Source organism: Brachyhypopomus gauderio, chromosome 6 (genome assembly GCF_052324685.1).
Source record: "Brachyhypopomus gauderio isolate BG-103 chromosome 6, BGAUD_0.2, whole genome shotgun sequence".
Lineage (NCBI taxonomy): Eukaryota > Metazoa > Chordata > Actinopteri > Gymnotiformes > Hypopomidae > Brachyhypopomus > Brachyhypopomus gauderio.
The window spans coordinates 14,362,239-14,385,138 of record NC_135216.1 but is presented as its reverse complement, the minus strand read 5'-3'; the positions used below and the strand labels follow the sequence as shown (position 1 = coordinate 14,385,138).

Genomic DNA, 22,900 nt, shown 5'->3' with positions numbered 1-22,900 from the left:
TATATATATATATATATATATATATATATATATATATATATATATATATATATATATAAGCAAATAAAATTTAACATTTTAAGAACCTCATGCCTGAATGAGTCTTTATGTTTGTTTGTTTTGATGGGATGGAGAGTTTGAAATGTGGGCACACATGCGAGTAGAATGGTAAGCATCCAAAACATCTTTAATGCTGTCAGGCTTACAGAATGCAGACCTCTCCATGTAGATGAGAAATTATGAATGTAAGCACTGAGGAACAATTACTCTGTATTTCGAGTGTTTATGCTTACCAGTTTAATTAGAATCATTGTGATGCTTGTTCAATAATAACACTAAAAGGTAACAGTTTGGAGAAAGGTACTAAACAAAATGCAATAATATACTGCTCAAAAAAATAAAGGGAACACTAAAATAACACATCCTAGATCTCAGTTAATAAAAATCTTTGAAATCAGTTGAAAATCTCTCATTTCTACCTGTTGTCTGTTCCATTTGCACAAGAGCAGATGAAATTGATTCACAATCAGTGTTGCTTCCTATCTGAACACGAAGTGTGGATGACTTGAAGTTACATTGTGTTGTTTAAGTGTTCCCTTTATTTTTTTGAGCAGTGTATATTACAGTGGTTACCCATGCTGTTATTGGATCTTATTTCACTGTGCATCCAAACTGAATAACCAGTCTAGAAGGACTCAGTATACAGTACAGCTTTACACATGCTCTATAAATATGTGCAAGTGTAACAACACTGCAGTATATGTTCATGTCCTGAAGCTTTCTCAAAAAATGTGCATAACTATGATGACAGTACATTTCTAGGACCTGTATTTATATAATCTAGGAATATTCTATATTTAATAATAAAAGTTAATCTCTGAAATGCAAAATTCCCTCTTTGTAGTCACTCCTTTCAGGCAGATTTCTTAACCTTGTTTATACCTAAACCTACTTAGATTTCTTTGTTCATTCTAGGACATTAAGACATTTACAAATGAGTCCATGTGGTTGAGATTACAAGGAAGATCTCATTCTCCATAGACTCCATTAACAAATTCTTTCTAGCCCCTGCTGCAAAAAATAGAACACAACCACAATTTCAGCAATGATATTTCATAGAAAGTAAATTGGAGTATTTTAAAATAAGGGGCTTAAGGCTTGAGAAATTACTGCTACAAAGTTGTCAAATTACAAAGTAAAGACACAGAACAGAGTGACATTAAATTTATTGCGATAACTTCAATGAGGTTTTCCCTCCCATACGATGCAGAATATTGATTCTTCACCCAATATGGAAACAAAATCTCTAAAATGACAAATGATTAGAAACAATTGCACCTGGCCTGAGCACTATGAGAGTAAAGAACTTAAAAGGTTTGAGTTTAAATGATATAGATTGAAGCCTGTGCTGAATTAAGGGCTTATACAAGTCTACATGGGGAAATAAGATTCTACTGTACCAGTGAAGCAGCTCAGTGTGACGTGTTCACTCGGACATTAATAAACAATTCTTGTAGAACAAATAAAATACTAGTTGGACATTTCTAAGTAAATGGCCCCTGTTCTTAGTCACGCATTTTCAACAATCATGGAATGGTGCTTTGCAATGCTAAGGGAATACATTGTATATGCAGAGATGCAGTTTGAGGGGAAAAAAGGTTTTGTTTATACTCCAGCAATATTTAAAATCTTACAATTGCATTTTAGCCAAGATAGAAAAGATTAGTGATCCTGCACATCTAATTTTTTCTCCAATTAGTTTTATATTATGGATGACAATTTTGTTATAATTCTCCCCTAGAAACAATGATAGTCACCATCAATCTCCTAAATGGTGGCATTGTGGTTGGCTGAGAAAGGGATGTGCTTCAGGACTGAATTGCATATATGTATATAAACAAATAAACACTTGAACCTCCCCCTAACCCAATACGTGACCACATACATCTTTAATTTGCTGTATCTATGCATAATAAGAATTACAAAATTAAGACAGTATAACTAAAAGACTCTAAACAAATATTTGCATCATTTTGGCCATTCACATTTTATTTTCGGTGCACGGGAATGCTTAAGAAAACAGCAAAACAAAATGATTGTTGGCAATTAGTTTTGAAGTGCTATTTAACAATATCAAATGGAATGAAGATTTAATCTCTGCCCCTGGCTGAAGGATTGTGCCACATAAAGCAAGCAGTCATCTCATTGGCTGAAGGGAGGTACTGCTGCCGTGATTGGCTGATGGAGTGATGGTTGGCATTTCAGTCTCGTTTGTGGTTGGCTGGTTGGTCAGTCAGTCAAGTAGGCATTGGTTAAGGAGCGGTTTAACAAAAGGTGAAACTTTTTATCCTGCAATTTCAGTTGCTGTAGTCACCAGCTTGCTTCCATTCCAAACGGTTTTAAATTGTTCAGGAACTGGGATCTCAGTCTATGGAATAAATAAAACATAAAAAAATTACTTACACACACACACACACACACACACTCAAAAACTACCATATTTCAGTATGCATGCATTCCTCCAATTCACAGACAAGTCTCAGTATTACTTACAAATTCTCCATCTTTTCCAGGCACCAGTACATTCATCTCTGAGCTCTTGGCACTGATGATCTCGCATGAAAGAGAGGCCTCACTCAGGTACACATGGCAGCCATCGGTTTTATTGATGGAGATGGTCGGTATCTTGCCCATAACCTGCATGCACAGAACCCAGCAGCAAATAAAGACGGTTTGATATGCCATGAAGGAAAAGGAAACAGGAGACACACAGCCTGCTTGGGAATGAGCTGACCGCACAAGCATATACACACCTGGACCTTAACATCCTTGCAGTTGATCACCTCAACAATACCCACAACATCATCAAACACGAGGCCCATTTTCTTGCAGCTGTCTGCAGAGAAAAGGACAGGATTCATTATCTTTTTTTGGTGACACACTCAATCCAAACACATGAGAAGGTTGCGGCACATACCTATGGTAATAGAGTTGATCTTTCCCTTTATCTGCAGAGTGCTGTTGTTGCACTTGAAGGCATAGACCACCTGCTTTAGCTCAGTGTCACTGATCACAAGGCCCTGAGCACCCTCTTGGTTCTCCTGTTGATCAGAAGAGAAGGAAAAAAAGAGAAATGAGAAATGCGTAAAAAGAAATCAAACCACAAAAAATGGAAATATAAATTGCAGTGTCACCGGTACTCACCACTCTCCATTTTTTGCCGTCCAGCTCCAGGACGGGGGGCAGGGTGCGGGCAGGGGCACTGGTCGTGGTTGCCTTGGGAGATGAGAAAGGTTTGGGTCCTGCATGCACAGCGCTTACCTGACCCCTCAGCCCCGGGTTCTTATGGGTCTTCTGGTCATCAGATATATGTTTCAGCCCTTCATTCGACACAGCGAGGATTCAAGAACAAGAGGCACACTGTCAGGAGGGTGACCCATGACTTCCCCACACTACTTTGTGACTGTGGTGTCAAAAACCCACATACTCTGGGGAAAATGGTGTCTTGCAACTCCAGCACTATTGCAATGCCTTTTGTAACTTCTGGTTTTAACAATGTAATCAGCCGACTAGCTTAGCTGTGCGTGTAGTGCATTTTTACACAGCAAGACCCAAATACATAACATTTGGATTTGAGAACATCCAATATACCAAGATTCAAAAGCATGCAGTCTAAATATATATATTTTTTTTAATCAGATGTTAACAAATATAATAGAAAAAAAAAATAATGAAGCTCCTGCCAAAGCCACAGGGTTAGAACTAATGTACAACCTGATTAATCCAGCAAGAATCGCTTTTAAACACACAACACTAAATATGTTTCCTACCAAACCGTTTGAGAAACTGTTGAGGGCTTAGGAAACATTTTACAAACAGGAAATGCGAGTTGAGCGAGTGGACGGTCCTACCTTTAGTAATGTCGGCTCCCTTGTTGATTGAGGCAAAGAGAGCATTGCGGTTTGTTGCTCCCGAGTCGCCACCTGCAGACTGGTTGAGGTCTGCGGGTGGAGGCGGGGGGCCAGGGGGAGGGGGTGGAGCAGGGCCACTGCTTGGGGCACGCCCCCCTCCAGAGGCTGAGGCAACAGGACCCTGCCGTACATACACAGCAACAGTAAACCCTCCGATAAAGGCCTAGGGGGCAGAGACAGCTACAAAGCCTTTGGTAAAACTAGGATGAGCGGCAGGAGAGACTCACACTTTTGCTCCAGACCAGTCCAGTGGTGTGATGCTGTTTGATGTAGGCTTGCAGCTCAGTCCAGACAGACAAGTAGGCCCTGACCCAATCCACATGCGTTTTATCCCTGCATAAAAAAAGGTTGTTAATAAACAGGGGGGAGGGGGACACATGGACAAACTGGTCATACCCAAGTTGATCTGTAAATTCACAGTTGCTAGTCTTAAATTCATATACAGTCAGATCAAATATGAGAAGGTGCATTTTTGAACATACTTTTCCTTGTAATCCTTGAGCACCCGGTTTGTGTAGAACATCGCTGCATCCTGCATCTCCTTAACAAATGGGCCTGGTTTTGGGGCCTGACAGGGTGACGAGAGAAGAACAGAGCAAAGTCACCCAGCCTCTTGTGATGGGGAGACCATCACAAATCTTGTGCATGATTTTACAGAGACATACTGATTAATACAATAAAGCCAAAGTTTTTCACAGCCTCATCTCAACATACCCTCCCAGGCTGAAACACTGCCCTCATTGTACTATGACGGTTTTGCCCCTCCCTCCCCCCGGTCTCGTCACACTATGTCACTACACAACCGTTCCTGATTGAATGAATGGTCTTTTTATTTCACCCAATTACACAGTTGGCTTTAATGAAGGACATTAACGGCCCAACCAAGTATGGGAAGCTCACCATGGCGACCCAGCCGAGTGCAGGCACGCTCTCGCTGACGGCCGAGAGGTGGTTGAAGAAGGGAGAGGAACGGTTCTGCTCTCTAAACGACTGCACCTGCTGGATCACCTTCGACACTGGAGCCAGCAGAGAGGTCAGGACGTTCTACACATGCACAGACACGCACACACAACAGTGAAGACCACGCACACCAGCTGCTGCAGATCTAACGATTATCCTACACTTAACACAAAATCAAGTTGCTCAGAAGTTTTTGGAATTTTACTGTGGCAATCGTCTGCCTCGTATGGTGAGGGAACACCTACGTCAGAGGGCTTCTGGCTGCAGGAGGCCGTCACCAGGACCTGCCTCTGACAGGTGAAGGCTTGCTTCATCATCTCAGCCTGCAAAGGAAGCAAATCAGCAGGGCACCAGGTGCTGAGAAGGAAAGAACTAAGGGCCACGTTTCAGAAAGAGGGGCACAAGGCATGCAGCGATGATTAGGAGTTGGTTTGTTAACATGGCAGTACATACGTGCTTCTGGACGTCGCCCCCTATCTTCTGGCTCAGGGTGGCATATTCAGCCACAGGGCCAGAGATCAGGACATCAAAGGCCTCGACATATACAGACACAACTACAGCAAGAGAGAAACAAGAGCTTCAATGAACGCAAGGCTGTGAATGAAGTTCACATGAATAATATCGAGAGGCAACCTGGTTTGCCAGGAAGACATCCAATATGGGTTACTATTGTTCAGTGATGAGGAAAGAGTGTATTTTGGGGTGTTTTTGGGTACCTCCTGTAGCAGCAGGAGAGTCGCCTGCTCCTCCGCTACCAGACACAGCCTCCAGACGCCCTACGGCGATCTCCAACCGCTGCACCAGACTCTCCAGCCCTGCCATGCCTGACACAGAGACTTTGTAAGTGGTAGTAGCTTTACCTTCTGTGCAGGATATCAAAAAAAAAAATCCATTCATCCACTCATTATTTTTACCGCTTAATCCCACTAGTCGGGGTCACAGAGGGGCTGGAGCCAATCCCAGCATCATCAGGCAAAGGCAGGGTACACAACAGAATAAAATATTTATGCATTTTGACTTGGAGGTCTTCAACTCTTCTTAAATTAAGAATGTGTGTTTTAATTGAACACAAAGGATTTATGCACACAAGAATGTCAGTCCACTTTGCACATTACTGTAAACAATGGACTCCAGTGCTTGCCAGACTGGACCAGTCATAACCTGCCTGAAAAAGGTATGCAACCTCATACTCCCAGAGTTGGAACCTACATAATAAAGCACCACAAACACACACGTATCAAACAACTTTGAATGTTTGGACACAAGTCCTTGAATACTTTAGATAACGGATACAGAGGCAGCCCTTTTAAGGGTGTCTGGCTTGCAATGCTTACTTGGGTAAAATAACACACTTTGAGGAGAAATGACTTGCATCTACATGTACAGTTGTCTACAGATTCATATTATGCAACAGAAAACTGACCCAACAAACCACGTGACCGACTTATTGTTACATCATCCACCTGAATGACTTCACAGGCAAATACAGGTACTCAGCTGTGCCACTAATCACCTGCTTCTAATGAGAACTTTGGTCTATCCTATGGGGGAAAACTCACCCCAACATTAATGCAGCTCATGGCAGAGACTACATTAACCAGTTCCATTCAAAATGTGATTAAGCAGTTCTCTCTGGAGCTACATTACACAGTGTTGCCAGCAGAACAGAAAAAAACCAAAAACACTGTGGGCAAGTAGGAAATGAGGGATGGAAAGGGAGATAGAAAAGTTGAATGTCACAAACTAAGCCCTGTGCTATTACTCCCTGGCCACTCATGTATATATTCCTGCACACCTTGACGAATGACTTAACCAGTTGCCCACTTAGATAGTTGCAAAGTGTCTGTAAAACAGCATAAGAGAGCAGATGTCATTAGGGAAAGAAAACACCTGAGAAGCAGCCCAGTTTCAAATCAGCTATAGTAAAATCAGGTATACATCTTTAGCCAAACAAATTCAAGTGAAATGATGCAAATAAGCTAAGCACTAATGCAGTGGATAGTTAGCCAAAAGCTTTGGAGTAAAATAGCAAAATTTGCATCAGACACATTAATGTTCACAGCTTAGCTAATGTGTTCTGGACAAAAACAGGTCATTTCTGCTTTGCTATTAGAAGTAGGACAAAACGCAGCCATTATTGGCCTGGGCTGGCAGCGTCAGCACAGCTACATTTAAGGCGCTTCGAAGAAACTTCGAAACATTAAATCTTTAATCGATTATTCGACTAATCTAAAAAAAGGAAAAGAAAAGGACGAAAGCCTTAAACGGACGATTGCAGGATTTAGGACAGGTGCAGTGCATAAAACGACACATTTTACAAATGAACAGTGCGGTTTCTTTCTAAACCATCCAGAATTGCTGATTAAACGTAAATAAAATGCAACAACAGAATGTCTCAGTCTGCCATTTCCTGTACTCTGCAGCGCGGCGGAATGTAAAAACCAATAACTTTCAAGCCGTCGATTTAGCTAGTTTCTAACCGCACCGTGGACAGATGTGCACGAATGAAAAGCCAACATCACGTTTCGACTCAAAGTCAGATCAGATCAGGTAAAACTACTACCACCCAGCTAGCTGCAGATGGTTTTCTTCCGACTAGCTAGCAGGCGCAGCGGCGCACAGTCCCAAGATTGAAACATTCTAGCCCAACTCACATCCACTTCTTGTTCTACACTAATAGCATTTCGAGGAATTAGAGTTGAATAATTTTTTACCTTCGCCGTCCAACAAATCTGAACAATATCCAAGATAGCTTTATCGTGGGAGTGGGTGTATTATGGTGTCGGTTCCGTGTCTCCGGTCTTCCTGTATATGCTGCAGCTCCCAGCCGTCACCGCCCCGCCCCGTCTCGACTAACCGAACCGATTCCTTATAAGGACCGAGGAGAGGACGAGCAATAAAGCGAAGGGAAAAGGTGATAAACCAGGAAGAAAGAGAGACGTACGAGTCCAGGGGCTGATGTATTTGGGTAAAGTAAATAAATTTAAAAAAATAAATAAGTAAAATAAAATAAATCTGAGCACAAATCATTTATTCTGGGGTATAGAGCCCAATGTTGGAAAACTGTGTTAGCAATTAATCGCTGTTTGCTGGACCAAAGACGCTTTTGCAGCACCTTAAGACTGATGAACTCGAGTCAGTTCGGGTAGTTAAAAAAACCAGAGTGTGTGGGTGTGGAGGGACACAAACACGGCATTCAGAGCAATCAAACGTTTCTATCTTGTGAACTATGAAATATTCGTATGGACTATTACTCAACTGCTAACGTCATATATATTTTTTTCTGATACACAGTAGCAGATTAGATACATGTACTTCCGCGCATGTGTGTGACAGCAATTAATTTACATGTTTGAACTTGCTCTGCTTGTGTCTCCAGGTCCCCACTGAATGTAGAAGGTACACATACAACACTGAAGGTGTGAGTGTCTTGGCTTGAACAAGAGGTTAATTAGGAGGTACTGAACAACAATCGTATTTGCCATGTGGCATTAACCATGTGGCTATTTTAAAACAAAGGTATGGTTAAAATCTTGCACTGAAGGTGGTTTATGCTAATTATGTAAATCTAATTAGTTTTGTGAAAATATGAGAAGTTTATTCTCATATTATTGAAATAATAAAAAAAAAGTATTAAGTATTCCAAAAATGTGTTAAAGCCCCATAGATATGACATTTTAGAAAAGCAAACCTAGTAAAAGATGGAGAAAAACTGCAAAATGTAGATGCAAAGGTATTTTATTTTAATTGAAAGATAATCCAGTTGTATCCGATTGAGTCACATGTCACAGGGAATCCTTCACTAAAACATTGATATTAAAATTAGGAAAATACCTTCATTTTCAGTTTTCTTCCCCCTGCTTTCAGTGGGTTCTACATTACCCATTCATGCATTTGTGAGGAAAGCATTCATATTAGTGAACTTGGATCAAACATCAGGATGCATTCAATGATTTAATGTTTGCCCTACAACATCCTGATGTGGACACTCCATTCAAGTAGTCTAGTCACTCTCACTCACTCACGCACACACACACACACACACAATATATGAGGAACATTGGAAAAGCAGTGTCTATCAAATGACCACCACAAAAGCCTTTATCAAATGCACTCCTAAAACAACCAAGTCATATGAGGACCCAGTGAGAGTAATGTAGCAGACAAATGTTGTATACAAAGTGCATGAGAATCAAGTAATTTGCTGAAACAAATTTAAAGATGAGACACAGTGGTCGTTCATGTTCAAGCAGTCTGTCTTGAGATGAGTGCCAAGCTCTGCATTTTACCTCAAGCTGTATTAATTTCACAGAACCTTAGAGGAAGCAAAGTGTGTGAGACGTGAGGTTCAGTGATACATCCAGTGAATCTTCCAGTGTGTTGCAAACCAAAAAAATAATAAAAATCCTCCCCAAAAACCATCCAACAAGCCAGTGGCATTATCCCTTCAGCAGTATAATACACATCCTAACTTGACAAACAAAGCTAAACAGCTGCAGAGGTCACTGTTTGCTGGTGATTTACGTGGCAAAGAGGTCAAGAAATCCAAGCTTGACACACACTTGGCACTGATGCCACGCACACAAACTAGCGCACCAAAAGTCACACACACAACCTGATTAAATACATGCATTATTTTCAGTAACTTAAATCCTGCACCGTACAATCATACATGCACAGTCATACAACTTGGCGGAGGTGAGGGCAGCAGAGAGGACAAACTCGGTCTGCACTATTGCCACAAGTGTGAGGAAGCCGTTTAGTCAGGGGGCATTCAAGGGAGTATTTAGAGAGCTAAAGGCATCAGTTCACACAAGGGGACTGCCAAACAGGCTCGGCCATCTTCTGATCTGCGACATGTCATATTGGAGTGGGACCTCTTAGAGAGATACTTACAAGTCATTTTTAACACTTCTCCCCCCCATTTCACATACACTTCTAGATCTCCTCTGGAAGCAATATATTCTCATTGGCTCTGGGGGTGGATGAGTCTACGCTTGTAAAAATATTCAACGGGATAAAGACAGCAGCCAAAGACAGGGTGTCCCAGTTACTGAATCTCCTAGTCCCCTGGCTCAGACTGTATGCTGCTGAGATTCAGTGTCAGGTGGCAGAGGGAGAGGCTGCCGCTCCATTTTGTAAGGTGTGTCCCCACACGCACAACTTTAACTCTCCCAAGTGACATTAGTTTTGGAGCGCAAGGTTCATGAGGGAGACAATGCAGGGGTTAGTCCATGCCACTATAGCAACTCCTCCCTCTGTTTTTTGGGTTTGTGGGGTCCCTGGCCATTGCGCAAGGATCCGTTTTGGGGCCGCAGCAGGTGGCCCCGCTCTCGGTCTGTCCATGGGACACCAGCCTGGCCATCTTCACTGTCCAGGTCTGAATCAGAGTGCATGAGAGCAGAAGAAGAGGGAGCAGGTCCTGGCTTCAGTCGGCCTAAAACAAGAGGAAATGCACACTGAGTCACGTTATTACTTGGAATGGTGTATTTAAGGAGAAGTGCTCTTACCTGCTCTAGGTAGATGCAGTTCCATGCCGTCACGGTCTTCTCCTTCAAGCATTTTATAACGACTCTTCCGTCTAAGTTTTCCTTTGCGTCTACCCAAAATACACGCGCATGTGCACATGAAACAAACACACAAAACCCACGCACAAATCACATTAAATCATACAGCAAACTTGTAATTATGGTAATTAACCAAATAATTAACCTTTAAAATAACCATCATTATTCATTCCTTTACCTGTTGCAACAACAGACTAAACCCCACACCACAGCTGCTATTGCCACCACAATCATGAATGACGTTATTGTCACATACAAAACACTCCATTCTGAAACAGAGGGGGAAAATGCATAAATAAAAAAGTAATCAAATTCAAAGGCTACAGCTCTACATGCGTTTCCTTCAGGAACATCGCCACCCTGCCAGTGTGAGCTGGTTCCTCACCACAGTTGCTCTCCGCGTCCCCCAGGTAGGTTCTGATGAAGTTCTCCATCCAGAATGGGTGGCAGACACAGCGGCGGGTAAAGGGATCACAGTCCCCATGGCTTGAGCAGTTCAGCTGGCAGACTGTAATCATGGCATACACAAACCACGAGCCAGTAAGAGGCACTGTTACGATGCCAACGCAAACACAGATTAGTGTGTAATCGAGGGTTATCTGTACTCACCAACTGTGTCCACCCGCCAGGCCCTAAAGATGAGGAAGTCATTTTTTTGCTTCCGCAGTTTGTTACGCAAGCTCATGGCAACACTGTGACCAGACAGCGGTGGACGCCCGGGTCCTCCAGACACCAGGAACACTAAACGAGTGCTGTGAGAGAGGAATGATTGGCACGCATGCACGCAAACACACGCACCCATACCCACGTTTTTAGTCGTACAAGATCTGGTGGACAGGTAGACATTTACAGTGAAACGCTTCACACGATCATTCAGTGTCATTCAGACTCAGAAGGCATGAGGTTACGGACGGACTGACCTATGCTCGTTGAAGGCGCTGATCTCCCGCACGGTGATGTCACTATCCAAAATGCCCAAGAGAACGCCCACCTGTCTGAGTAGCATGTCCCGCTGCCTGTGGGACACCTGGGACACTGCAACCTCCAGGATCAGCTCCACCAGGTCCCGCTCCCACACATCTATCACCAGCCGGAGAGTGGAGGACAAAGGACTGAATCAGTGCTTGCTTTTTTTCATGCAGACTTTTGGATGACCACCACAAAAAGGCATGTTAAAAGCAACATTCAAAACACAAGCACAACCACCCCTTGTACTGAAAAAGTGCACGTACACACCTGCACATCCACGTTCAGCTGCTTACCTGGGCGGACCTCCACAGTGCTTCTGTCAGAGCTGCTCTGACCTTTGCTGTCCGTCACAGTCAGCGTGAAGCTGTACTTCCCTTCCACCAAGTTACCGAGGAACAGCACCGCCTGGTGGTCAGAGTTATTCAGGACATCCTGAAAAAAAGGATATACATAATAAAAATAAATTGAATCCAAATGGTGTCCTTAAGAATATTCATTTCAAATTCCCGTTTTAGGCCATGACCTAAATCACTGGATTTTGTATGTTTTGAAAGCTTTAACAAAAGACTGACAAAATGGCAAAAAGCAAAAAACTAGTACAACTGGTTCCTCTGGATGTTTGCCGTCATGTAACTTGGGAGGCTGAATCACACTACACGTGATACTTAATGTGAATAATACACTCCAAAAAGTTAAATAACAAATGAAAAAAGCTTGGACAAGCAATTTAGCATGATTTCTCATTTCCATAATGCTAATTAGCTGCTATGGCTTCTTCCTGCATCCCATCATCATGAAGTGTGTCATAGCACAGCTGGATCTAGAACTCCTGACTGGTTCTTCAGAAGAGCAGGACACACCCCAGCTGCTGGGCTGCTGTCATCCCGGGACCACAGGTAGCTAATCTCTCCCTTGTCATCGGAGGACCGGGACCCATCTAGGGCCGCCGTGCGTAAGGGTAGAGTGACCGGTGGGCTGGACTGTGCCCTGGCCACAGGGATCTGGTCAAGCTCTGACAGGGAAAGTAAAAGACAAAGCAAGTTCATCTATATAGGAACTTCATATACATTAGAAATTCAAAGTACTTTTAGCATATTCTATACAGATTCACCCGTATGCAAACACTGCTATGAAAGGGTAGAATTGCACACAGTAGCAGTTATCGTGTGAACTCCCTACCCTCACGAGCAGTCACGGTCACTGTGTCCGAGCTCTGCAGACCCCTCTCATCCGTCACAGTCAGCGTGAAGGTGTACATCCCCACCCGGAGCCCCGTCACCGTGGCTACTTCGGTGTCCGCGTTTTCAATCTTCACGCCCTCAGGGCCACTGTGACAACATACCATCACACACACTTGCCATCCTTTGTACTGAACACATTCAAAGTTTCATTAAAGAACAGACTGGACAGAATCACGGTACTGACTTGGCCTGCACCCAGTGGTAGGCCACGATTTTCTGGTCATCGCTGCTCTTGCTGCCGTCCAGGGTAGTGTGATCAACAGGAAGCGTCAGCTCTTTATCTGGCCCTGCGTCTGCAACGGGGGGCTTGTTGTTCTCTGGGGACAGATCGCACAACACCACAGCTCTGGAACAACACTCACAGGCAAAATCAAACCAGTGGGTGGAGCCACGCGTGCCAGCAAACACTCACCAGGCTGTACGATGACCGTGACCTGAGCCGTATCCTGCTGTCCAGACGAATCTGTGACGGTCAGCTGGAATGTGTAGTCCCCCTCCTGCAGGGCAGACAGCTGCAGATTGGGTTTTCGTACTCCCTAAACACAGGGGAACAAAAACCAAAACAATCACATCTGTCAGTCCAACAATGCCACCTACCTACCCCACACCTCTATTGTATACTTAAGTATTTAAACGCCAAGATATCCAAGGCATCTACCCGTATTGGTTCATCTATTACATGCACCTGCTCTATAGCAGTACATAAAGCATTAACTGAGCAGACCCTTTATTTGTTGTGCCCTGGCTTTCCATAAAAGACAGTGGTGCTGATTAAGACAATGTGTCTGATTTGGAAGGCATGTGCCTCAGGGTTGAAGATGAAAAGAAGAACATTCATCATTTCCTTCTCCAAAATTCAGATGCATCCTGTGTCACACGTGTTAGCCTTTTACATATTTTTGCAAACATCTACATACAGGCATACCTGCACAAAACATCTTGTACAAAGTAGCCAAATTGGCAAAAATATGCAAATAAATCTGCATAGTACAAGCCCCAAATATACTGTACATGATATGTCTTTGATAAGGAGGTATTATCAACAAATCATGAATTTACATGACTAGATATCTGTGGAGCTGGTAGGGAGGAGTCCTTGTCAAATAAAAAAGTGGAGTAAAGCTAAATGATGTTAAAACCTTTCACTTGTCAGAACTCCTTCACATGTGCACCATAGCACTTTGAAACAATACCAATTTTGGGCCCTACTTTTCTTGAAAATAAAGATTTGCTTTGTGTGAGGGGGTGAGAGGGCTGGTTCACAGAAGGTAAAGGCACAAGCTTGTGTAATGCAAAGTGTCACCAATTTAACGTAATATGTAAAACTTAATGTAAAATGGAACACTTTGCAAAGGAACATCTGAACTTGCAAATATCACAAACAAAAACGAGGAAAAACACTAAATACAGTGGATGATGGAATACATATTCATAACAGTAAACAAAAAAATAGATGCAGTTTCTGGTTAGGGGTCTGTCCCTAGCCGATGTGATGTTGATCTTGCATCCCTCACACAAACACAAATTTCCATTTCTTAATTAATTAATTAATTAATTAATTAATTAATTAATTAAAAAAACTCTTATTTGGCCATTTCACTTAGTACATCTGGTTAAAAGGTATTAGATAAACAAGATGACTGGTATTATTTTTAATTAAAAACACCACGCCCTCCTGTTTACATTACACTTCACTCAGACTTCTCCTCATAGCCCCAAGTGTATCTGTGCAAGCCCAACGTCTGCCTTTAGCACACGCCCTGATGACGTGGCAATACGCAGAGCTTCATGAAGGATACTGCACTTTGCCAAGTTACAACAGGGCAGACACTTTCAATCTCGTGTCTGCTCAAAAGGTGATGCGATTTAATAATAAAGCCACATGTGGTACCAGAGAAACATTTGATGCCTTTCCTATTTTTTTTATGTAGAACATGGTGAGGAACTAAAATTCTGAAAGAGAACTATTTACTGAGAGTGCACATAAAATTGTGTCCGTTTGGAAAATTCATATGTAAGGTAGAAGACCTTTCCCCAAAACAAACATAAGCCTAATCAATTAAATGTGTTTATGCTGCTGTAATTCCTTTATTACTAATAAAACCTGTCAAGTGTTTCAAAGATTTGTCTGGTACTGTATAAACCTGCTTAATTAATGCTGGGTTTCTAAAACATTTACATCGGTTAGTTCAGAGAAGGGTGACTCATAATATTAAATTCAAAATGCCTTGCCACAAAAAGGGAGAGATTGCCTTGTACAGTTTACCTGCATTTCCACCACCTTGCCTTTGCTGTCCGGGCTGAGGGACCATTCATACGCCAGAGGCTCGTGGTCATCTGTGCTGTGGTTGCCATTGAGAGTGATGGAGTTGCGTGGTAGCGTGATGACCTGGTTGGGCCCGGCGTTGGCTACAGGCCTGTAGTCCGTTGCCTTGTTGACACATAGCATGGCTTGGGTCGAATTTTGAGCCCCATCAGAATCAGTTACGGTGAGGCTGCAAATGTTAAAAGTTAAACAGGATGACAAAACCTGGAAAAAATCTATTAAACTACACTTTCACCTTGGGGACAAATAGTCTAAGAATTTATCAGTCTCCCAATCAATCATTTTAAAGATCAATTAAGTGATATTCTAGATCAGTATTAACCTGTACTAAATAAATTCATTCTTGACAGTATATACCAGGGGTCGGCAACTTATGGCACGTGTGCCACCATTGGCACGCCGAGGCATAATCACTGGCACGCGACACGCTGGACCAGCACCAGCAAAAAAAATTAATAATAAAAAATAGAGCACGATTCTCCAATTGAAATCGCTCCTCAACGCTCTGCTCGGCAGAGGCGTTTATACTTGGCTATCGATCACGATATAATACTTGTATAATACTTTATAATTTACACCTCCCCTCCACCAACAATTTACACTCGCCACACACCCCCCGGTCAACAACTTAAAACTCGCTAGTGGCACACTGATTGACTGGACATGTTAAAGTTGGCACTCCATGTCTCAAAGGTTGCCGACCCCTGGTATATACACTTTCAAGTCTGGCCTTAAAAATACAACCAAAATAGAGCTATAAAGGAAAAATAAAAATGTACTATGAATACAGCTTTGACTCCTCAGAGATCTAACTGGTTAGCCAGGTTTCTGAAAAGCCTTTCTAATAATAGGAGGATACATTTCCACTTTGCCAATTCCTTGAGTAATTTGAAACTTTACTGCCGCAAAAAAGAAATGCACAGGGTACCCTAAAGGCTTCCAGCAAGCACACAAACAAGTCAATTTCCTTACAAATCAGTCAGTCAATCAATACGAGACTAGTACCAGTGATGAATATACGAGTAAACATTCAAAGAAATCTAATGAACCATTTATTCACTCCTTGAGCAATATTTCTGGCATGAATAATTGCTGGGTTAGAATGTGTGCAGAGTTCACTATTGTTATTGTGGTTCTGTGGGGGTTCTCCTGTTGGGAGTTCTGGGAGACAAGGACCTGCACTGGCTTCCTTGCTGAAACTGGATGCTTACTTGAAGGTGTAGTTGCCCGGAACGAGGTTGGTAAGGGTGAGGACGGCGGTGTCAGCCGAGACCTTCTCCTCTCGTAGTGGCCCCTTCACCTCTTCCCAGTGCCATGATACTATCTTATCATCATCGGTGCTCTCTGGAGTACACAGAAATTATCTAATTATAATATATATGAGCAATAAACCCAGAACAAATGCCTGCAAATGCCTGCATATGGTTCCACTACCATCATAGGAAAGAACTCATACATCATAGAAATAACCTTATGTAAAAAAAAAAAAAAAAAAATTACATCCTCAAGCTGATAATAAAATGATCAGCTGCAAACCTTTTCAACATTATCAATATGATGTAATTAATACATGTCTTGTTTGAAATGGCCAACAACATTCTAATCATGTGCTAATAATCTGGTGTTAAAACATGAGCTTGTTTCCTTTAGGAATAGTTCTTGTATTTGCACACCGCAAACTAATTTATCCAGCATAATTCATGCTCTCTGTGACCTTCTAATTGTTTCACCATATCCCTACAAATTACAGTATGCAACTGTACAGTATGTCAACCAATGGCTAAGATAGATACACAGCTGTAACAGTGGCATATGAACAGGGTAATTTCGGCCAGTTGTCGGTCACTTATATGAGAAAAGAAAAAGCTTTCTAGACCTATTTTTATACTTGGTGAACGTGCCACAGTTGCAAATACTTTTCACATGACATATCAGTGACAGGCAGGGAAGGAAAATGTGAAAACTGTTTCAAAACAATGTTTCAGGCCCAGCTTCAAGAACACATGACCTGGATGTAAACAGATAAGCAGACACTTCTGCTAATTCTGCATATTTTTTGGTCCAAAGTGTCAATCAACAGAACAGCAAGTTCATGGAATGCACTATGCTGTTTTTAAAGTTTTTCTGGATCTTGAATCATTATTTATATATTCACTAATTACATATCAAACCTTTTATTAGATAATTTAGGTAACAAATCAGTTTATGTACAGTAACTTTAGAAATAGGGTAACAATTACTAGCAGTTCTTAAAATTCTCATTGGTGCCAAACGGTTAATTCCATCTTCCAGAAATAGTTCACTTTTCTACAAGCCAACAGGTGAATGGGACAATGTGCACTTTACCATAATTTCAAAAGGTAATACAACTGTGACGAGATTGTTATGAATGCTGAATTCTCATGGGCAATAAGTGATACTCACGGCTACCATCGATCACAGTGGAGCTGGTTGGCAAGGAGAGCTCCTGGGACTTTGGGGAAACCACGGCGACAGGCGGCTTATTCACCCTGGGTTCTGTGGAGAGGTGTGGTGATGAGCTACTTAATTAAACATCACCTTATGACAAATCAAGTCTGCCGTCATGGCAAGAACACAGATAACTGTTCAAGAAAGTCAACAAGTCAGAATTTTAAAATGTGATGATGTTTACTGGGATGTTCAAAACTACATGTAATATTCATAACAAAATTAGTCACACCAGATAGTCAAAACTAACAGACCACAAAAGCAAAGTGAAACCTAGTCACCTGGTTTGACTGTAACATTGACATTGCCTTCTCCATGTGCACCATCACCATCCACCATGACCTTAAATTCATAGAGTCCCACGGTGAGCTGAGGAGATAAGATTAAAAATGAATAATAATTGAACTCTTTGTATTTTAGTAATGAGAAGAAAATCACGTGAGAAGATCCTGCAGCATCTGCAGGTGTTTAAACCTTGCTGAGTTTAAGGGTCTGACTGTGTTGTCCCTCCATTTCTCCACTGTATTCTTTAGTGTGAGTCGTTAAACGCCAGTCAAAGGCATAGCTAGTCCCTAAAAGCAGAAAAAGTAAAAAAAAAAATTACCCATGACTCATTCCCACCACTGAAAAAAAAAACTCCCAAAATTCATTTAAATTCAGAATCATTGCAGAAAAACTGATTAAGTAGCTGATACTACCTGGAGGGGGTGCTGGTACTACAAAAGCATTCAACTCGACCTCATTGCTTGGCAGCGTGACCTCTACATTGCTGCCAGCAGACACCACCAGCTCCCTGACTGTTATGAAAACACGCAAGTTTATCAAAATGCAATCAATGACATGGTATTATGTCCCATAACTCCGATGGCCAACACTAGAAACACTGATTACGACTTTTTCTGTGTGTGTGTGTGTGTCTGCAGTGCACATTGGAAACGGACTCATACCAGCTGGAGTTGTTGCTGCAGTGGAAGAATAATACTGAGGTGTGAGTGTTGGTGAACCAGCACTGTTGTTGGAAGCTGAATGATACACGCTGTCTTCTGGCGATGTCCAATTCTGCCATGGAGGCTCTCTGCTGCCACTGGTAGATTCATTCATTGTTTTATTAGCCGATACCGGCAGGTCTGTCCCAATCCCTGCAGCTGCTGAAGTTGTCAGGTTGGTGGACTGTACTTCCGACGTGTCCTGTTACAAGAGGGGGAGAAAAAAAAAGAAAAAAAAAAAGAGCTGACTTGACTGGCAGTGTTTACACAAAACACATCTATCCAGTTTCACCTGCTTAAGGTCTAAGAATATGCTGTTATCTCTGGAGGAACAACACTTCAACTGTGTATAGACTTAAAACAGGTATTTTTTTCAAAGCCTTGCAAGAACAGCACATACTCGAGGGCTGCGTCTGTGCTCAGCCTTGCTGTGAACTCCAGCAGCCTGGGCCTGGCGAGGACTCCTCCTCTTCTTCTTGGGGGAGCTCTTAGCGAGCAGCTGAAGGAGGCCCAGGGACCCGGCGTGGGGCTGCGGCAGCGAGTTGATGGAGCAGCCGTCGTACCCGACGCATCGCAGCAGTACGCAGCGGCCTCCCACACTCCACACAGCGGCGCACGAGGGCTCCAGGCAGCACGACTCCCAGCAGTGCGGCCCCTCCTGGGCTACGGCGAGCGGCCGCCACCCCAAGCCCAGCACGCTGTCGTGGTGGATACCCAACACTCCGCCCGTCACTCTGCAGATGCTGCCAGCCACCCCTGAAAGCATTACATAAGATTACTGGCCTGCACCAAAAAATATAAATGCTAGACATTCCTGGGAAGAAGAAGAAAAAGAGAGCAGGTGGACCACAACACTGAGATGTTAAAGTAAAAACACATACATATTCAACTCTGAAGGGTAGGAGGACAAAATGAAGACTTTCAGAACTAAACAAACAAGACACATTTCTGACTGCGAGTTTACCAATAAGCCACTATCAGTTTCAAGATCAAGGCAAGTACCGAGTCTACACTTCCCCCACTTTCAACACACAGGATGTGACGGCCAACTCTCCATTGCCCTGCAATGGGGTTAAACGGCCTCCTGCAAAGATACTGTTAGCAGCAGCAGACACTGAGGATTTCATTTAGCGGGAGGACACACTGCAGATCTGTTCTCCAGTTCTCTGTGTGAAAGCTTCGCTCAGGCACAAGGCAACCATTGTGCTTCCCACACTGTACCCCCCTGCACGAGGACTAATAATCACCATTACTGTAGCAGCCATCTACACAAGCCTCAGAGCAGCAGGAAATCACAGAAAAACTACAAGCAAAGCAGACACACCAAATGTATGAACAGCAAAATAAATAATACAGCAGCACAACACAAAACGGGATGGAAAGGCCATTTTAAATGTATTTTAAAAGATGAAAAAATTAACCTGGGTTATGCAAAATGATGGACCCGATACAAGAAGAAAACACTTAAATTAGGCCACTTAAATTAGGCATGCGTGATGTAGATCATTACATTTATATGATGCTCTCTTATCATAAAAATGAATGTAGCTTACCAGCAAGAGGGCAAAGGCAGAGCAAATAGCCCAGAAACAGCAGGACCAGGACCCAAAGCCTAGTCCAGAATGGGAAGCAGCACCTGGGTGTGCTTTGAAGTGCACAGGGCATGTTCCTACTACGAACAAGGTTCTAGATATGAAAGAAAGCAATAACAATAGTCAGGTTTTTCTATTTAAATTGAAAAAGTAGCTAATTGTCATTTTAAGATTGAAAACTGCATTGTGTAGTAAAATACACTGCATATATAATATATATGCATATATACAGCTCCTTTACAGCGCCTGAGAACTGCCTGAACATGCCTTTCTCCGAGCAGAGTGAGGAGACACCGGAGACAGGAGGTGAAGAACGGGGAGAGGGACCAGACGAGATGTGAAGACACAGCCACAGCTCGTGTAACCACAGCCACATCGCACTCCTAGGCTATGAGACTATAAAGACATCTGCTGTAACAGCAGCCAGAACAAAAAGGGACGATGATTTTACAGGAGGCAATTAGAGAGAAACACACTATACATTGGTGGTGCATGAAGCACGGACATTTTAAAACAAAATAAATTTCCCAAAAGAAGCCAGTCCGAGTATTTTAAAATCTACATCGGTTATGCCCATAGCTACATTTAGTGAAAGACGATCAATCAGTTCTAAAATAGAAGTATAAATTATTACACAAGTATAAATGATCTGCAGATTAATGGAGTGGTGGGCACTGAACATAAAGATACTGAGGGCTTCTCTCCTTTAAACATCACAGTAGATGCAGTGGAAATGAGTTTCAAGCCTCAAGCTCCTGGAAATCCACATTATGAAGGTCCTCACTTGGGCCACAAACACTACAGCCCTGGTCAAGAAAGCTCAAGAGCAAGTCTACTTTCTGAGAACATTCAGGACACGCAACCTAGCTGTAGAGGATTTGTTTGGCTTCTACCACTGCTCTGTGGAGAGCATGGAGACATATTGGTATTAAAGCATGGCATCTGTACACCAGCAGACGGAAAAGCTCGTTGTGGAGTCATATCTACTGGCCAACAAAAGTAATCAGATGATCCCTGTCCACACTGGAGGACATCTTCAGAACATGTGTAAACAGTGCCAGAAGGAACTCACCCTGAACACACTTTAATCTCACAGGCGGTGTAGGACTTAAGGACCCCCCCCCCCCCCCCCCCCTCACCTCACCGTTGAACTAAACAAATATTTGTTACACACCTTACACTTTTGCACACCTTATTTCAGTTAACTGTGAAATTATGATGTTAGTATTGCCAATGCAAATGTTTCGGATTTAGGAAATATTCTTAAATACGTGTATAGTCATATAGATGTGTGCCACTTTTAATTGGTGTGCGCGGATGACAATTGTCTATGTCTATTACACCGTTTTGTGAGTAGAATTATGTGACTGTGTATAGGTTTTGTTTTAAAGGAGTTGCACTGCATATTTCGGTGTATCGAAATACAATGACAATAAAAGGCATCGATTACTTAATTACCTATCCATAAATTATCCAATAGTCTACAGCCTAAATTACTAGGCAATATAATCAAACTTCTCTGGTTTCCTGAATGCTAATTCGGCGTTACGCATGACAACATGAGCATTACATTCCCAATGACTAAATCTGTAAAATCCTCTAATTTTCAGCAACAGAATGTAGACTGTTCCGAACCCTTACGTGTACCAACCTTATCCGCCTTGCCCCCATCAGCCAGTCGTCAAACAAACGTTCAGTGCAGGAAAAGAAGGCGAAGACTCCTAACCGTGAACACGGAGTACTCCAGCAGATTAAAAGCCACACTAAATGACCAACCGAGTAAATAATATCCGGGTTGACGGTCTCTAATGAGATGTCACACTTTCCCCTCTGCCCCCAGTTGAATCAGCAGGGGTGCTGTAAGGTCTACACTCCCTCCTCATTGCTGACAGGTGGAATGACAGGTTCATGTACAGTTTCATCGACGTAGGTCATTGAAAACTGATTAAGATACCTCATGGAGAACCAATAACCAGGAGAAACTCCCTACAACGACTAAATTAAACTTCCAAAGCTTGACACATTAGAAATATATTCACGGTTGAAAAGACTGCACATTAGTCAGTCTGTATAAAAACGTGGAGAAATGCCTACGTTGTGAATTTAAAACATTCATCTTCTGTTATCAGAACAACTCACATATTTTCTGTAATTTAAAACATAGCGATTGTCTGTAGACGCGGAGTTTATTAACCATATAATAAACTCCATGTTTACTGAAAATGTTTACATGTAATCTCACAGTAGGCTATATCCAACAACATAGCGTCGGTGGCATGCACAATAAACTGTAATTAGTCAATACAGCCTTTAAAACCCGCTCCGTACATGGAGCCATAGTCAACGTATGTTGGTGAATTCCTCAGTAATGTGGATGATAATAATTTGGGTAGGTCAGGTTGCGAACAGATGTTTGCGCTACGAAACCTCCAACTGCGCAGGTGACATATAGCTAATAAAATAAACCTCGACTGTCACTAATTAAGACGCATTTGTTGCAATCCAAAACGAAATAACAAAACGACATAACATACCTAATCATGTTGGTTTCATTTCAGCGACATTTTCTACTGCAGTTTTCCTGTCTTCATGGTTACGTGATCTTATCGAGGTCGCACAAGTTGCACCTTCACACGGAAACATATAGCCAAGGACTTTACTTCCGCCCCGCTCATACACCTGTTAATTCACGTTTCTTCCTCATAAATATTAAAAACGTGCCATAAAATTGTGATAATTACGATGTAGTAGAACAATCTATCAACAGTATTGTTTCCTCCTCAAAGGACTATAAACACATTATCTAGAACAGGATGTGT

General features: G+C 42.3%; 2 protein-coding genes and 1 long non-coding RNA gene across 6 annotated transcripts; 1 reads left to right on the top strand and 2 right to left on the bottom strand.

Moving 5' to 3' along the window:
• Positions 1-1,209: 1,209 nt before the first annotated feature.
• On the bottom strand, positions 1,210-7,798 carry cap1 (CAP, adenylate cyclase-associated protein 1 (yeast)). The gene is made up of 13 exons (XM_077008985.1): positions 7,646-7,798; positions 5,648-5,755; positions 5,385-5,485; positions 5,177-5,254; positions 4,872-5,015; positions 4,454-4,539; positions 4,199-4,304; positions 3,912-4,092; positions 3,205-3,380; positions 2,978-3,101; positions 2,814-2,896; positions 2,554-2,697; positions 1,210-2,428 (listed from the first exon to the last, which is right to left on the bottom strand). The coding sequence occupies exons 2-13, from the start codon at positions 5,751-5,753 to the stop codon at positions 2,345-2,347; spliced, it is 1,413 nt and encodes a 470-aa protein (XP_076865100.1). The 5' UTR covers positions 5,754-5,755; positions 7,646-7,798; the 3' UTR covers positions 1,210-2,344.
• A 33-nt stretch (positions 7,799-7,831) lies between these two features.
• LOC143516971 (uncharacterized) lies at positions 7,832-9,310 on the top strand. The gene is made up of 2 exons (XR_013131829.1): positions 7,832-7,899; positions 8,311-9,310. It is a non-coding gene; the product is annotated as an uncharacterized LOC143516971 (long non-coding RNA).
• kiaa0319l (KIAA0319-like ortholog) lies at positions 8,654-22,900 on the bottom strand. Of its 4 annotated transcripts, none has more exons than XM_077008983.1 (23): positions 22,616-22,900; positions 21,733-21,802; positions 20,349-20,492; positions 20,043-20,175; positions 18,890-19,245; positions 18,451-18,691; positions 18,202-18,300; positions 17,978-18,075; positions 17,785-17,872; positions 17,459-17,551; positions 16,246-16,378; positions 14,975-15,203; positions 13,121-13,244; positions 12,893-13,025; positions 12,647-12,795; positions 12,328-12,479; positions 11,761-11,899; positions 11,419-11,578; positions 11,108-11,250; positions 10,884-11,006; positions 10,677-10,767; positions 10,442-10,530; positions 8,654-10,368 (listed from the first exon to the last, which is right to left on the bottom strand). In XM_077008983.1, the coding sequence occupies exons 4-23, from the start codon at positions 20,152-20,154 to the stop codon at positions 10,172-10,174; spliced, it is 2,949 nt and encodes a 982-aa protein (XP_076865098.1). In that variant the 5' UTR covers positions 20,155-20,175; positions 20,349-20,492; positions 21,733-21,802; positions 22,616-22,900; the 3' UTR covers positions 8,654-10,171. The 4 variants fall into 4 exon arrangements, with proteins under 4 accessions (XP_076865098.1, XP_076865099.1, XP_076865096.1 ...); XM_077008984.1 differs by having other exon boundaries at positions 20,349-20,489; XM_077008981.1 differs by lacking the exon at positions 21,733-21,802.

Bases quoted from the DNA above. Each gene is read 5' to 3' on its own strand.
- cap1 (XM_077008985.1), bottom strand. From the start codon at position 5,753: ATGGCAGGGCTGGAGAGTCTGGTGCAGCGGTTGGAGATCGCCGTAGGG. The intron at 5,255-5,384 runs GTATGTACTGCC...CTTCCTTTGCAG, and splicing joins GGGGCGACGTCCAGAAGCAC to GCTGAGATGATGAAGCAAGC. The intron at 2,429-2,553 runs GTAAGTAATACT...TTTATTCCATAG, and splicing joins CTGGAAAAGATGGAGAATTT to ACTGAGATCCCAGTTCCTGA.
- kiaa0319l (XM_077008983.1), bottom strand. From the start codon at position 20,154: ATGCCCTGTGCACTTCAAAGCACACCCAGGTGCTGCTTCCCATTCTGG. The intron at 18,301-18,450 runs GTATGAGTCCGT...TTTTCATAACAG, and splicing joins TGCAGCAACAACTCCAGCTG to TCAGGGAGCTGGTGGTGTCT. The intron at 11,007-11,107 runs GTGAGTACAGAT...CCATGATTACAG, and splicing joins CTGGCGGGTGGACACAGTTG to TCTGCCAGCTGAACTGCTCA.